At 42.1% G+C, this 14,218-nt stretch overlaps 1 protein-coding gene across 1 annotated transcript in view; it reads right to left on the bottom strand.

Annotated features, from left to right (window-relative positions):
• TEX14 (testis expressed 14, intercellular bridge forming factor) overlaps positions 1–14,218 on the bottom strand; it is a 71,437-nt gene that overhangs the window by 15,181 nt on the left and 42,038 nt on the right. Inside the window, exons 14-22 of the mRNA XM_081161814.1 lie at positions 12,964–13,880; positions 12,605–12,711; positions 10,419–10,544; positions 10,125–10,213; positions 8,993–9,271; positions 8,041–8,141; positions 6,050–6,169; positions 4,648–4,702; positions 2,395–2,476 (exon numbers count right to left, since the gene is read on the bottom strand). Coding sequence (XP_081017940.1) covers positions 2,395–2,476; positions 4,648–4,702; positions 6,050–6,169; positions 8,041–8,141; positions 8,993–9,271; positions 10,125–10,213; positions 10,419–10,544; positions 12,605–12,711; positions 12,964–13,880 — 1,876 coding nt within the window. The remainder of the gene's footprint in view (positions 1–2,394; positions 2,477–4,647; positions 4,703–6,049; positions 6,170–8,040; positions 8,142–8,992; positions 9,272–10,124; positions 10,214–10,418; positions 10,545–12,604; positions 12,712–12,963; positions 13,881–14,218) is intronic.

Here is a 14,218-nt window from a genome sequence, read left to right as displayed (position 1 = left end):
CTCAGAAGTGGAAAGTGTGAATTCTGGTCCTGGCTCTGCTGTCAACTAGCCACATGTTCTCAAGCAAGTCTGAGCCTTGCTCTGCACCTCAGTTTCCTCTTAGAGGCTGAATAAATGCTCTCTAAGGGTCAGTCCATGTGAAATCAGCTAATGATGCTATATGACAGTGAGCAAGTTCCAGGGGAAATCATTGGAGCACAGGAACTTTGCTGGGGCTGGAGGCTGGAGCAAAGGGCACAGTCATGGGGCCTGACCATATGAGGTAGCTTCCAGGCGCAGAGTATCAGGAGAGGCCTGTGCCAAGAAATGGCCAGAAAAGAATACTGAAGGCAAACTTGACCTGTTTCTACTTGAACCAGTATTTAGGATTCAGTTTCAATACTTGTTGAACACAAACTATAAGCCAGATCCCAAACTAAATCCTTCCATGTTTTCAAAATTTTAATCTTTGCAACAATCCTGTGAGGCCAATGGTAAAAAGGAAAGGGCATGGACTTTGAGTTGTGACTTTATTCTGTTCACTAAAATATTTGTTTCTCCTTCTAAGCACACAGTAGAACAGCACTTTTTGGCCCTCCTAATTTGCATAAATGGCCACATGTCTTGTTTTAACCAGTGAAATGTAAGTTAAAGTGATGTGCGCAACTCTTGGGAAAAAACTTCAAAGGACAGTGCACAATTCACCATGTCCTCTCTCTGCTGCCTCAGCAATTAAGGACGCACGACAGAGCCCATCCTCAGCTTGTATCTCTGACAGAAGGTAACACAACACAGCACACTCCTGGCCATCCCATGATGGACAGGGAGCATGAGCAAAAGATAAACTTTCATTGCTTTAAGCCACTAAAACCTGGGGATTGTTATGTAGCATAATGTAGCCTCTCCTGGCTGATATAGCCACTCACTAACTGTTCAACCTTAGAAAAAATACTTAAACTCTCTCAACTTTGCCTTCCTTACTGGCAAAATAGAGATAACAGTGTGTACCTCCGAGGGTTATTATATGACTTAAATCTGACAAAACAGTGTACCTGGCATGTGGTAGCTGCATAGGAAACACTAGCTATAATTATTATAGATAAGGAAATTGAGGCTCAAAGAGGGGGAAAGTAAATTGAATGTTATTGTACCAGGCCCTTTACATCTATTAGTTTAATGAAATTTTTTCTTTTGAGATAACTGTATATTCACATGCAGTTTTAAGAAATACACTTAACGTAGTTTCCCTCAATGGAAACATCTTGCAAAATTATAGAACAATATCACAACCAAGAAATGGACACTGATACAGTCAAAACAGAGACATTTCCGCCACCATAAGTCCCTTCATATCGCCCTTTTATAGCCATGTCTATTTCCCTCTCACTCCCTACTTCTTCCTTACTCCTAGTAACAACTCGTTTGTTCTTTATTTCTGTAACTTTATCATTTCGAAAATGTTATATAAGTGAAATCATATAAATAGCTTTTGGGGATTGCTTTTTCCACTCTGCATAATTCTCTGGAGATTTATCCAGGAAGTCACATGTATCAATAGTTCATTCTTTTTCCTGACTGGGTAGCTAAGTTAGCTAGAGCATCATCCCAATACTCCCAGGTTGAGGGTTTGATCCTTGGTCAGGGCACATACAAGAAAAAAATATTAAAAATAAAATGAACAAATAAATAAATAAATGTTCATTCATTTTTATCTTATTTTAAGAGAGAGAGAGAAGGATCCATGTGAGAGTGGAACATCCATCGGCTGCCTCCTACACGTGCCCCCTACAGGGGATCAAGTCCAAAACCTGGCATGTGCCCTGGCCGAGAATGGAACCAACAACCTTTCAGTGCACTGATGACACTCATCCAACTGAGCCACACTGGCCAGGGCATTGTTCATTCTTTTTTATTGCTGAAGAGTATTCCATGATACGGATGTATCACAGCCTGTTAAATCATTTACTTGTTAGAAAAATCTTAAAATGTACTAGCCAGTTTTTGGCAACAACAAAAGTACCTATAACTTCTATGTATGTATTTTTGTGAGCGTAAGTCTTCATTTCTCTGGGACAAATACCCAGGAGTTTTATTATTACTTTTAATCCCTATGTCAACATTCTCAGTAAGGATTCTTATTCCTTACAGTTTTACAGACAGGGAAACAGAAAACAGGGGCTGAGAAACTTGACCCAGGTTCACACGGACAGAAAAGCAGTTAGGATCTGAATACAGATAATGACTGCCTTTCACGACCCCACACATTCTGCTAAACAAGTACTGACAAAGCTAATCTGCGGGGGCTAATTTTTAGAATGTGGTGGCTAGTACATTTTAAGATGAGCAATATATAAATATGGGGCATTATCACCAATTAACATTACTACTATGAGTGAATAAAATCAGAGCACACACCTTGGTATAGTTTGGAACTGAGACCTGGTAAAAACCTCAGCATTCTTTCCAAGGCTTTTTCTCATTTGGACCTTTCTTTCACCTGAAAGAATAAAGTAAATATATTTTTGCCAACCCAGGTTATATTTTCATTCCCTTCACTTTCCCTTGGTCTTGTCCAGAATAAGAAATAATCTGGATAAACAAAAGCGCTTCCTAATTGGGTTTGGATTGAGTGCTGTAGAAGAGGTTTTTGCTCCAAAAGTTTCTTTTCCTTTCTCAGAGGGGGAACTCTGACACTCAGAACACAATCAAGCCATTTACTGGCCTTCCAGTTATAACCACACAGTTATTTCTGGAGACAAATGTTGTTTTGTCTTTTCAGGAAGGCAAACTGACCTGGTTCCTGTCAACAGACACCAGGGGGCGTTGAAACCAAGAACTATTTGTTCACTCAAGAGTCAGTAGAAAAGACCATTAGTTGGGCGTTTCCAGAGTGCTGTGCCTCTTGGTCATCAAAAAGCACTTAAGGAGTAGGGGTGGGGTCTTGAGTACTAAGGAGCTAATTCAACTGTTCTCTGTTCTTCCCGGTGCTCAGTGAGATACTGTGCAGACCTCTGGCACATAGGGCGAATATCCATGTTCCTTCTCAGCACTCTACTGCTGTGGTTTACAGAGAAGAGGGCAGAGCAGCCTGCCCTATTGGCAAATGCTCATGATCCCCCTGCCATTCCATAGGTCCAGGCAGTCTGGTGGGCAATGGGGAGGTCCATAAGAACAACGCCACCTTTAGCAGGTACTAATGAGCTCTGAAACCTCACCAGTAAAGACACATTGGGGTTCTTCCTGTGACCTTTCAAATACTAGAAAGCATAAATTCCTAATAGGTTCAATTTAGAGCAGGAGGGGAATTTAGAGATTTTAGAGCCTGACCATCACCTTTACTTTATACAAGGGGAGAGTGGGACCCTGGGGTAAGGTGACTTGCCCAAGGTCATGCAGGGGAAAAAAAATCAGTAGCAGAACTAGATTTGGAAGCCAGCATGTGTCCAACTCTTACCCGTTTCATCACCTGGTGTGAAGGCGATATATATCAGAGCCTAGCAGAAAAGGGGGAAGAAAGGGCTGAAAGAATGAAACAGTAGAAATTAGAGGCTTCTTCATGTACTGCAGATGTCTGGATCGAACTAGCCCAGGTTTTCTGACCTGTCTGCTCCACAACTTCTCTATTCCACTCAACTCTCTTCCAAACATAAGCAAAGTGGCCACGTGCAGGCCAGGCTCACCCAGAAAGTGATCATGGGCAGAGGTTACACAAAAAGAAGTGGGTGGCCCAAGACCTAAGTCTGTGGACTTTTAATACTTATTATCCTGAGAATTTAACTGTTCATCTAAAAGCATAGTTCCTTAAAATGCTCCCAATTGTGACAGGGGCCTGGATCAGGTTAGAGATGGAAGCTCGAATGTGCAGCAGGAGGAAAAGAGTGAGTTCACAGCCCAAGCCCACCCTGCCTGGCTGGGTTCAGAGTGTTGAGACGTGACTGTGGACAGCTACATGGCCAGGACAGCTGGATAACTAGTTTTAAAACAGACGGTTATGTATCTTAAAAAAGCAAAAGTGTACATTTTAAATGTCTGTATCAGTACCAGTAGCTCACTTACATGTGGTCTTGTGCCATACCTCAGCTGCTGATCCAAGGTAATTTGCCATGTAGCAGAAAGCAGTTGCTAAGCCATATAGAACCTAAGGCCTCCCAAGGGAAGGATATTATGCTGCTGACTTTGTGCTACTGGCTGTTGTAAACTCTTTGCTAAGATGCTAAGCAAGCAAACAAAAATGATCATGAAACTCCACCTTTTGGGGTGGAGAAGGACATGGAAACCTAGTTCTGGGTTTGGTTGTGTCAATAACTAGCTGTGTGACCTGGGCAAATCCCTCAGGTCAGCTCAGCAAAGATAACTGAACACCTAATATGTGCCATGAAGGAGCCTGAAATGTAGTGAAAGACTAGGGAAAAAAAGGAACAACTTCAACACATGCCGTAAGAACTCAAGGCGAGGTATAGGTAACATAATGTGTGGATGTCTTGAGGCCGATGAGGGGCAAGAGATTCATTCTTATGAGGGGAAATCACTGAGCTCAGGTTTTCTACTTTGTAAAATGAAAGGCCTGGAGAAGATTATCTCCAAGGACTGCTCCAGCTCCAAACATCTATGTTCCAACACAGGGAAAGCAAGCAGTTCTCAAAGGAATCTGCCCTAATGGCTGATTACCAGAGCCTTGACGTTGGGCAAATGCATCTTGTATTCCTTTTATGGGACTTGAGGTCTGCAAAAAAAAGAAAGGAGGTTCAGTGGAGGCAGGCATATCATCAAAAGGTCAAGAAAATTTCTTGATGTTCTTAAACTTTGAAAATCTTCATAAGATTCCTGCATCTTTTATAGAAAAAGAACAAACCTGATTCACAGACACTAAGTTCTTATACGTTCCTCTTCAACAAGGCCTCCCCTCCCCTTCCACTGTAAGGAGGAATTAGGTGACTTTTCCCTTCATCATTCTACCGTCCTCACCCCAACCTTCCAACAAAGATGTTTTGATTCCTGGGAGCTTTATCAGAAGAGCCAAAGAGCTGGAAAATGGTCCAGCCTGCAAAGCTACTCCATGGGGCAAGAAGTCAGAACACTGGTTCCTTTGAAGGGAGGCAGTGACGGGGAGGAGGCACAAAGCGGGTCTTTTCTGGGACCAATAATGTTGTGTTTCTTGATCTGGATGCTGGTTACATGAGTATTCATTTGTGGAAGTTCATGAGCTGAACACTTAAGATCTGTGTACTTTTTTCTATGTTACACTTTTTATGTACGTTTTTATATATATGTATATATTACATGTATATACATACATATATATACTTAATACCTTTTTATTAAAGATTTTCATGCTGTCCCAGTCTGCTCACAGTAAAATCAAGAATGTGTAAGGGATTAATAATGGAAAACTGCTCTGATTGAGTTTTCAAAAGCACAGACAAGTGGAAGTGATGCTTTTTGATGCATCACTGAATTCTTCTTATCAGTCAAATGTTGTGATTGACATGTACAATCCTCCCTTTCCTCTACCCCACCTTCCATAATAAAAGAGCCAAAAAAAGGTAGCAGATTAGTGGGGAGATGTGGTAGAAATTGTATAAGTAAATAAGAGAATCCAATGAGTTTCATTTTATAAACGAAACTACTCTGTACGAATAGGTTTCTGCAAAAGCCAGGCAGATTCCCGAGAAAGCCTAGTGTGCTGGACAGCTTCATGTCCACTGCTGAACCCTTGATCTAATCCTGGCTCTGGGGATCACTAGTTCTTCTTCACAGAAAAATAATAGCAGATCTTTTTTCTGTCCCCGAAAGGATATGTGAATTAGATAAAATGAAGAAAAGTGCTTTGAAAAAAGTACAAAGTGCTGTAGAAATAAATGCAGGAACCACACATTTGGGAGAAAATACATTTGACTTTCCATTCTCGTCTTATTTTTCAGATTTTTTTCAAAGCACATGAAAACACTGATTAAGATGACATTATATACCTTTATGTGTAATCTATTTTCCCTCAATACAAATAATTTAAAAGGAATAGATGATGGAGAAAGCTGAAAATGTACCTTACCCTGAACTGTTAAATTTTTACCTCTAGAGATAAGTTTTCTTGAGCAGTCGTGGAGTAAAAATATTCATTGTCTGGAGTTAAAAATTCATCTCTTATGTCCTCTGAAGACTCTGGTGAACCAGTCGATGGCCAGGACTGTTCCTATTAGTAATGTAGGAAATCACTTTTAAGTTGGTGTTCATTGTAAAGAAATCTCTTTACAGTGGGACGCAGTGTTAACAACGGGGTTCTCTAAAATCACCCAGCAGTCAGGGAGACGCTTTTTGACCTGGCCCTTCCTGCCTGCTTGTACACCTGCCTCTGCCCTCCTTCCCCACAGTGAGCTGTAAACAGGACAATCCTGAGTGTCCTCAATCTCAGTGTCCTCATCTGCATAACGGAGGGGAAGGGGGCTGGGCAACCTTTCTGCTCCAAAATTCTCAAAAAGAAGAAAGGTCCTAGACAACTCAAGCTGAGGACTGAATTTAAATACACGTGCTGGCATCATTCTCCGGATGAGAAGGCTGAGGCTGCTCAGAACTGCGGACTCCCTTGGGTGTTGTTACAGTTTAAAGGCAAGGGAAGGATCGTGATTTTAAAAATAGCAATGCAACCTCAATAGTAAAAACAAATTTTTTTTTTTAAATTGTGTTTTTGTTAATCCTCACCCAAGGATATTTTTTCCACTGATTTTTAGAGAGTGGAAGGGAGGAAGGGAGAGAGGGAGAGAAATATTGACGTGAGAGAGACACATCTATTGGTTGCCTCCCGCATGCGCTCAGACTGGGGCCAAGGATTGAACTTGCAACCTAAGTACATACCCTTCACCAGTAATCGAACCTGAGACCCTTCAGTGTGTGGGCCGATGCTCCAGCCACTGAGCCTCACTGGCCAAGGCCAAACATTAAAAATTTTAAAGTAACAGTTATTTCTTCAGCATCTCTGCTCCACCCCTCCCTCTGCTGTTTATTCCCCTGTGTTCAGGCCCTGACCCCACATGGCAGACAACTGGCTCCTCTCCTCACCTTCAATCATCCCTTTGCAGAGGTTTTGTGGTTTATTTCCTTGGACACCGCTTTTGCCACACACTTCCTCCTCCTGGGCACTTAGCAGCTGCTCGCCTTTACCTCTCATATCAAATTGAAACTTCTCAGACAAGCCTGGCCTCCCATACCTTCCCCACTTCCCTGACAGACCTGCTTCTCTAGCCAAGCCAGTCTGCTTACTATGGCATGTCCTTCTAGCCCTCACGTGACAGAAGGAATAAATTATCCCGTGAGTGGTTTATGTGCAATGATAAAATACAGTAGTATATTCTTTGAGAGACCTAAAATGTTATCACAATTGTATTTTTACACTGTTTTGTTCTTGATTGATATTTACATTTTTTAAGTGATTGTGGCACCATGTCAATGATGATAAAAAACTTGGTTCCTTTGCCTGGATGGACTGTGGCCCAATTGCAGGCTTCAGGGATGTATTAAACCCCTGAAGCAAAGCTGTAACCTCAATGCAAATACTGGGAAATGACTGAACCCCACAGATCCTGCTCAGGCACAATTGTCAGGCACGAACGTATTCTTTCACTGAGCTGAGAGCTGAATTTGGGTCTTAGAGGACATCCAGGTGAAAGTGCTCTCATCACAATCCTGGACTTGCTTTTCCTTCTCCAATCTGGCCTCAGTCACCTGCTGGGCCACCAGCTCTGGTATCTAACCCATGCTGTACTTCCAGAGTTGATTTTGTCTACCCAACTAGATGGGAAGTTCAAGAGCCAGAGCTGAATCTGATGCCTGTCTGTGTTCCCCAGAACCAAGCTCCAAGATACACAACACTTTGAGTTGAACTGACTCAAAAAGTAATACATAGAGAGATAAAGACTTCTTCATCCATGTCAGAGACATGAGGGCACATACTCCAACAAAAAAGAACTACTACAGATATTATTTCAATGTCATAATACATAACAACCTCTCAGTTCTACTTTATTAGGTCCATGGGTTCAACCTGGCTCTCCGGAACATATTACTTACACTGCAAGATTTCTCAGTGACCACAGATGCTTCAGAACTTGCTTGAAAGACTTCACTAAGCTCTGGCTGCTCATTTCCTCTGGGGCACAGGTGCCTGTTACCTAATGATTATAACACAACCCAACCAGGGCCATAGTTATTCAGTGGTATTCAGATGGCATGAAAGGGAAAAGGGCAGCGTGAGAGAAGAGATGCATGGCTATTCTGGTGACCATGTCCCAGATGGCCAGGTCAGGTTCAGTCTAGAGAGTAGAGACTGTTACTTTAGCCTGGCCCCAACATAAAGCCCTAGATCATCCACATTTTTGTTCACCCATTCAAGTGTGGGGCTTGACAAGTTCCAAAAACAGAAAAAAAAACAAAAGAAACCCAAGCCAATAGATTTTCTACCTAAAATAAATGATCAGTTTAGATGTACCTTTCTTTGACTTGTAAACAACTTTGAAATAATATCCTATGCCTTAATTGCAAGCAAACTACCAAGTGGAAATACACAGCCTTCAGTTTTAACCTACAAATCTATAAAGTGTTGACAGCCAAAGATTCCTCTGGCATAGACTCTCTAGGAGCCAGTGGAGTATTTCCAGCTTAAAATGAGATGCAAAGAAAAGGGCAGTAGGGAGTGGCTGTCCACCACTGCCCTCAGGTAAGAAAGGTTCAGTTCCTCGCTAGGTTACACCCAGGACCAGGGGCAATGCACGGGGATTATTTCACTTCATTTGAGAAAATGGGTTTGCTCTGGCAATAGAAAAACTCATGAATCTCTGGATTTCTTTACCTATGGGAAGGATAGTGGGATCAAAAGGGTATTCTGCTTTCCTCTGGAACACAGGGTTCCCAAACAGTTGGGAAGGAGAGGAGACCAAGCAAAGGAAATATTCCAGGAGGTTTACTTTTGAGAGCTGATTACTTGACAGAGTTCACCTATCTCAATTCCTCCAAGTGAACTTACTGGTGAAGCTTCCAGGCCCAGGCTGTGTGCCATGCTGGCAGTCACGGTCACTGTTGTCTGTTTTGTCATGCTTGCCATTTCGTCCTGGAGCATCACTTTTCCTGGGATACTCTACAACATGCCGCCAAGTCACATTCTCAGGGTCCCTAATGGGGGGCTGCAGCAAGTGATCAGGCTTGTTTTCAGCCTCATTCTCTAGAGTCAGACCACTCTGAGGATGCCAAGGAGGTACAGCCAGCTGCCCAGTAGCTGCTTTCTCTGCCATTTTTTTCACCTCCACTGGATACAAGAGAAAGTCGTTATTTAAAACAGCACTGTGAACACTGGAAACAAAAGCTTTTGATTCTTAAAGAGCTATATAATATTTTTATAGCTCATATTGTCACATAATTGCCTTTTTAGAATTGCATTGCCCTTAGCTTACCCTGTTTTGCTTGAAGGGCTGGAGAGAGAATTGATGACAGAGTGAGGAAAGGGCAAAAGAATTTCCATTAGTTCCAGGCCTTGTCACTGAATTCCAGGCAGGAGAAAACTTGTAGATGGGCCTCCTTGCTCTGAAGATGTCACAAGAAAATGACATCTGAAGCCCCCAGTCTGAAGAGATTCTACAGGATTATATTTGAGTTCGTCTAGCCTTTCTAGGCCATGATGAGTTGCTATTTTGGGAATGTGTATATTTTCATTCCAAATGTTCTATACTTTTGCGAATGTCACTTACCATTAGTGTTAAAAAAAACCCACATGGACATTGTTTCCTTTTAAGCTTACAAGATAAAACTGACACAAAAGGATAATGCCCACAGGATATGTGAAAGTGACACTGCAGGCTTCTACGTTAATAATGGCATGTATGTTAAATATCTCTATTGTAGTATATTTTTACTACACTTGTTATATAATTTACATTAATATACAATAGAAATATTTCTTATATGGTCTAGAAATGAAAAAAGCATTTCTCTTCTTCATTTAGTAATCAGAAAGGCCTTGCTTTTAAAATGGAATGATCTAACAGAAGAAAAGAATGTGGGAGAACAGTGCGATACAGGCTGTGCACTTAGAGATGCCAACCAGGTTAGAGACAAACTTTAAATTTCATTTTGTCCAACAGAATCCATGACTTTATACTTACTTATCCATTTTAAGTGTACCTTTCCAGCATCTTCATTATTTCTTGACTTTGTATTATATGTTTTGGAAGACGCCGATTCCATATTGATCCTAAATTGTATTGGTTTTTTTGGAGGGGGAGAGGAGCGGGGTGGACACAAACCATCAGTTTGCTCAAGTTCTTGACACAATCCTGAGCCCACCAGCCCACCCAGAGGACTGACACCACTTTAAGCCATTCCTGGGGTTTTACTGACTCCTGATCACCACCAGAGGGGGCCAGACTCCCCAACATTCAACTAGTAAGACTCCTTACCTGGTAGAGCCTTGGACAGGGATGGATGTTACTGGAGGTCCCTTCGGGTGGTTTGATGCAGCGAAGAGTGAACTATTCAGCTGTGTCACTTTGGCTTGGGCACTGAACTCTCTAGGCTGTCCCTGGCTAAGAAATAAAAGGAATGGGTTAGAAGATCTCTAGGGGTTCCTTTTAATTTCCAAGTTCAGATTTCAAGATAAAAATGCTCTTGGGAGATTTTCAGAAGTAGAACAAACCCAAAATTAAAATACTGTTTCACCAGACAGAATCCTGGCTCTTAGGCTGTTGCAAAGCTCCCTCTTCCCCTCAATGCCTCAGAACACTAGCGATGGTTCAATAACTGCTCTCGCCCTTCTACCAGAATTCTCCGGCAATAGGCCTCCTGCATACCAGCGATAGCACAATAACTAACATTTGTAAAGATGGACTTAAGGTACCAGGGATCTTAAAGACACTCAGAGATCATCAGCCTAGTTTCATTAAGTTCTAGACCCTGACCTGCCACTGGCTGACTTTGGCAAACTTCAATCTCTCTAGGCCAAGGTTTCCTTATCTGCAAAACAAGAGAGTCTCTTTTCCTCTAAATATCCCATGGTCATATATATTTTATTGTCTATTAAACTCTCAAAAATGTATGTGTGATCTGTGGCATGTATATGAACTCCCTGTTATCCAGAACATCCTATTCTGCCACTGAACCAGACAGCAGAGAGACTGTTGCATTGGAAAAGTCAGATCTGATCAGCTTCTTTAAAGAGCAATTTGGCAACAGCTATCGAGAATCTTTAAGACGCTCAAACCTTTAACTAGCCTAGTAAATTTGCTCCTGGGAATCTATCAAGGACCTAATCCAAAATGCAGAAAAAGCTTTATAGACAAGTCACTGTGGCACTATTCATAACAAAAAAGGTAATGAAACAACCTAAAATTCATCAATTGGGGAAATCCAACAATTTCAAAATAAGTTTACATTACAAGAATGTTTTAATAATGTGGGATAATGCTCGTGTTCAATGTAAAGTGAAATATCAGGATATAATACATTATAATTAAAATAATATAATCAGGATATAATGAAGATTTATACATGTACTGTAAAGTTGTGCACCTAAAATTTATATTATTAACCAATGTTACCTCTATAAATTTAACTTTTTTAAAAGATATATACATGTATATAACTTTTATATTTTAAAAGCATACAAAGAAGACTAGGTGGATTGGTAGCAAAATGTTAAACTTTGGTCTGTTTTTTGTTCTTCTGGAGAAAAGGGAAGGTCACAACCACAGCTTTTGCTTTGTCATCTAATGGCTATACTGGCTTCTATCAATGATGTGAGTGCTAAACCTGATGTCAGGTGGTTCTTCAATAATTCCCTGCGTAAAGGTAAAATACACTAAACTAAAATGTCTGGGCATTTTCCTTGATTCTCTCTTAATGTAGATATTTACCAACATGCAAGGAGCAGCAGACTTTTGTCATTAATCTCAGTCACCATTGCGGGAGGGAATAAAAAAATTTTCTTCCAGAACTGATTTCAAAGCTGTGAATAAATGCTGCCATTTAACCACAGAAAAGGGAAACTAAAATTGACATACTAGTCTATCTTGAAAAACATTTATTGCTCCTTTAATAATTCCCCCAATGCAAAATAAAGTTAGCTTTACCTAAGTTCTTAAAAACCCAGGGTACACATATGCTCTCCTTCCAGTGATCTGTGCTGAAGCTACTTCACTTTACTGATCCAGCTGGAAATCAGAGGCTGCAGGATAACACTGATAGTGTTCAACCCTCTTTCTGCCCTCCTGTCAGTGACACTTTTTTGGAACCAAATAGTCTGACTTCTGGAGCACTAGCAAAGGGAATACCTGGCATTTCTTTTTGATAAGAAAACCCATCTGGGCAGCTTTGGAAAGGCAAAGGTGCTTTGCTTTTGACAAGTGATGAGTCCTGATTAACCTGCCAGGTGCTTCACCTTTGATGGCTCCTACAAATTTCCATTACCCAGCTCTTTTTGCTCACTTAACAGAGAACCTGCCAAGATCTGTAAACTATTTCTGTGTTACTATTCTTCATCACTCACAGACTCTTTGTCACTAGACATATGAAGATCAGTAAGTGACCTCGGGGTCACAGGGGAATCTAAAGGCATGGAGATACAAAGAACAATAAAACATTAACCCACCTGCCAGTATTTTGGTTCCTATTTCTTTCCAGACTGTCCTTGGCTTCTTGAGTGGGCTGGAATTGTTCACCTGGGCTCTGTTTTCCAGGGCCACAAAGAGTTGGCAGCTTGAAAAGAAATAAACATGCTTCAGTAATTTGATGGAGTTCTTCTCTTCACTCTCCATTCTAGTTTTTAAAGCTATTCTTGCTAAAAGTGTAGAAATAATCAGACCTGCCCAGCCGACGTGGCTCAGCAGTTGAGCGCCGACCTATGAGCCAGGAGATTGCAGTTTGATTCCTTGCATTTGGCTTAGGGGCAACGTTGAACCCAGCTCTGGGTCCTGCTCAGACACCCTACCTCCCACTTCTTAGCTTTACCTGATGGCTCTTTTCCGATGGATCCCCAGTGCTTTTTTCAGAGACTTGAGTGAAAGCAGTGAAAGGTTTCCAGCCACAGCCACTTCTTTCCCTGCACCTTTTGCCAAAATGTCCCCCTTGAAAGTCTCTCATTGTTCTGGGAGACCTTGCTAGGATCGGGCAATTGCTACCTGCATCTGGCCACTGGCCCCCTGGGAGTTGCAAGACAGGAGGAATATAAACAAAAGATGGGGGGCCCACAGCTGCAGGGAAGTCGGAGAGGTTAGTAAACATTCTTGAAGAAGTCCACAGAGATAGGCACTCCTCCTGCTCCTTCTGCATCCTCTCAAACTCATTGAATTTCTGCTTGATTTTCCCCAGTAACTCGTCATTCTGGTTCGCTATTGCCTGTGCAATCTTTACATCCAGCATGCACTTACTGATGTACATGTCAGTCTTGGACCACTTGTTCACATTGCCCTTCGCTTCTCTCGCTGGCTCAGGTGGGCTGGGGGAACTAAGTGAACCATTTTGCCGGTCCCAGTCCTCAAAGGAGAGCTCTGTGTCAGCTTCTGAAGAGCTCCCACTCTTTTCACAAAAACAGCATGCCTCTCTCTCCATCTTTTCCAACTCCTCTTCCAGGGACTTCAGATCATCTACCTGGTTTGGGCTAGGCCCCTCCAGAGATAAACCAGCTCTTGGGGGCTCTTTCTTTTTGTCACTTTCCATGTCCAGGCAGCTTGAGTAGATTTCGTTCATTTCAAAGCTGCAGAGGCTTGCCTGATCTGGGCTGGGGCTTCTGGCCTCGTCTGCCACAAAGGAAGCAGGAGAAGGAGCATCTTGGTTTTGAGTCTCCTTGGCCATCAGACTGGGATCTGGGGCCTGAGGATCTGGTATTGCCTTTTCACTGGGACTTCTTGGTGAATGAAGCTGACTGCCTGTTGAAAGCAGCAGCAACATGCAAATGGTTAAAATGATCACGTGCAGCAGCTAAGCAGCCTCGGCTATTGCTCGAGTGACATGAGAATGCAGAAAGAAGCTTTCTATTTTCCCACTCCCTTCCCAGGTGTGGGAGACTACCAGGCACACTCAACAGAGGGGGAGAAGGTATTTCTAACCTAGGAGAAAGTTCCCATTTTGACATGCGCTGAGGTAGAAAATCTGGGAGGGACCAAATCCTGGGGAAAATGTTCTAAGCTTAAGGTCAGTGTGGTTAAAACACGTAAAACTGGAAACTTCCACTTGGGCCCTGCAGTTATGGCTCAGGAGCTCAAAC

The sequence above is a fragment of the Miniopterus schreibersii genome, assembly GCF_964146895.1.
Source record: "Miniopterus schreibersii genome assembly, chromosome: 16".
NCBI classification, from domain to species: Eukaryota; Metazoa; Chordata; class Mammalia; order Chiroptera; family Miniopteridae; genus Miniopterus; species Miniopterus schreibersii.
The sequence above is the reverse complement of the archived record's forward strand: the minus strand, read 5'-3'. Positions and strand labels throughout refer to the sequence as shown.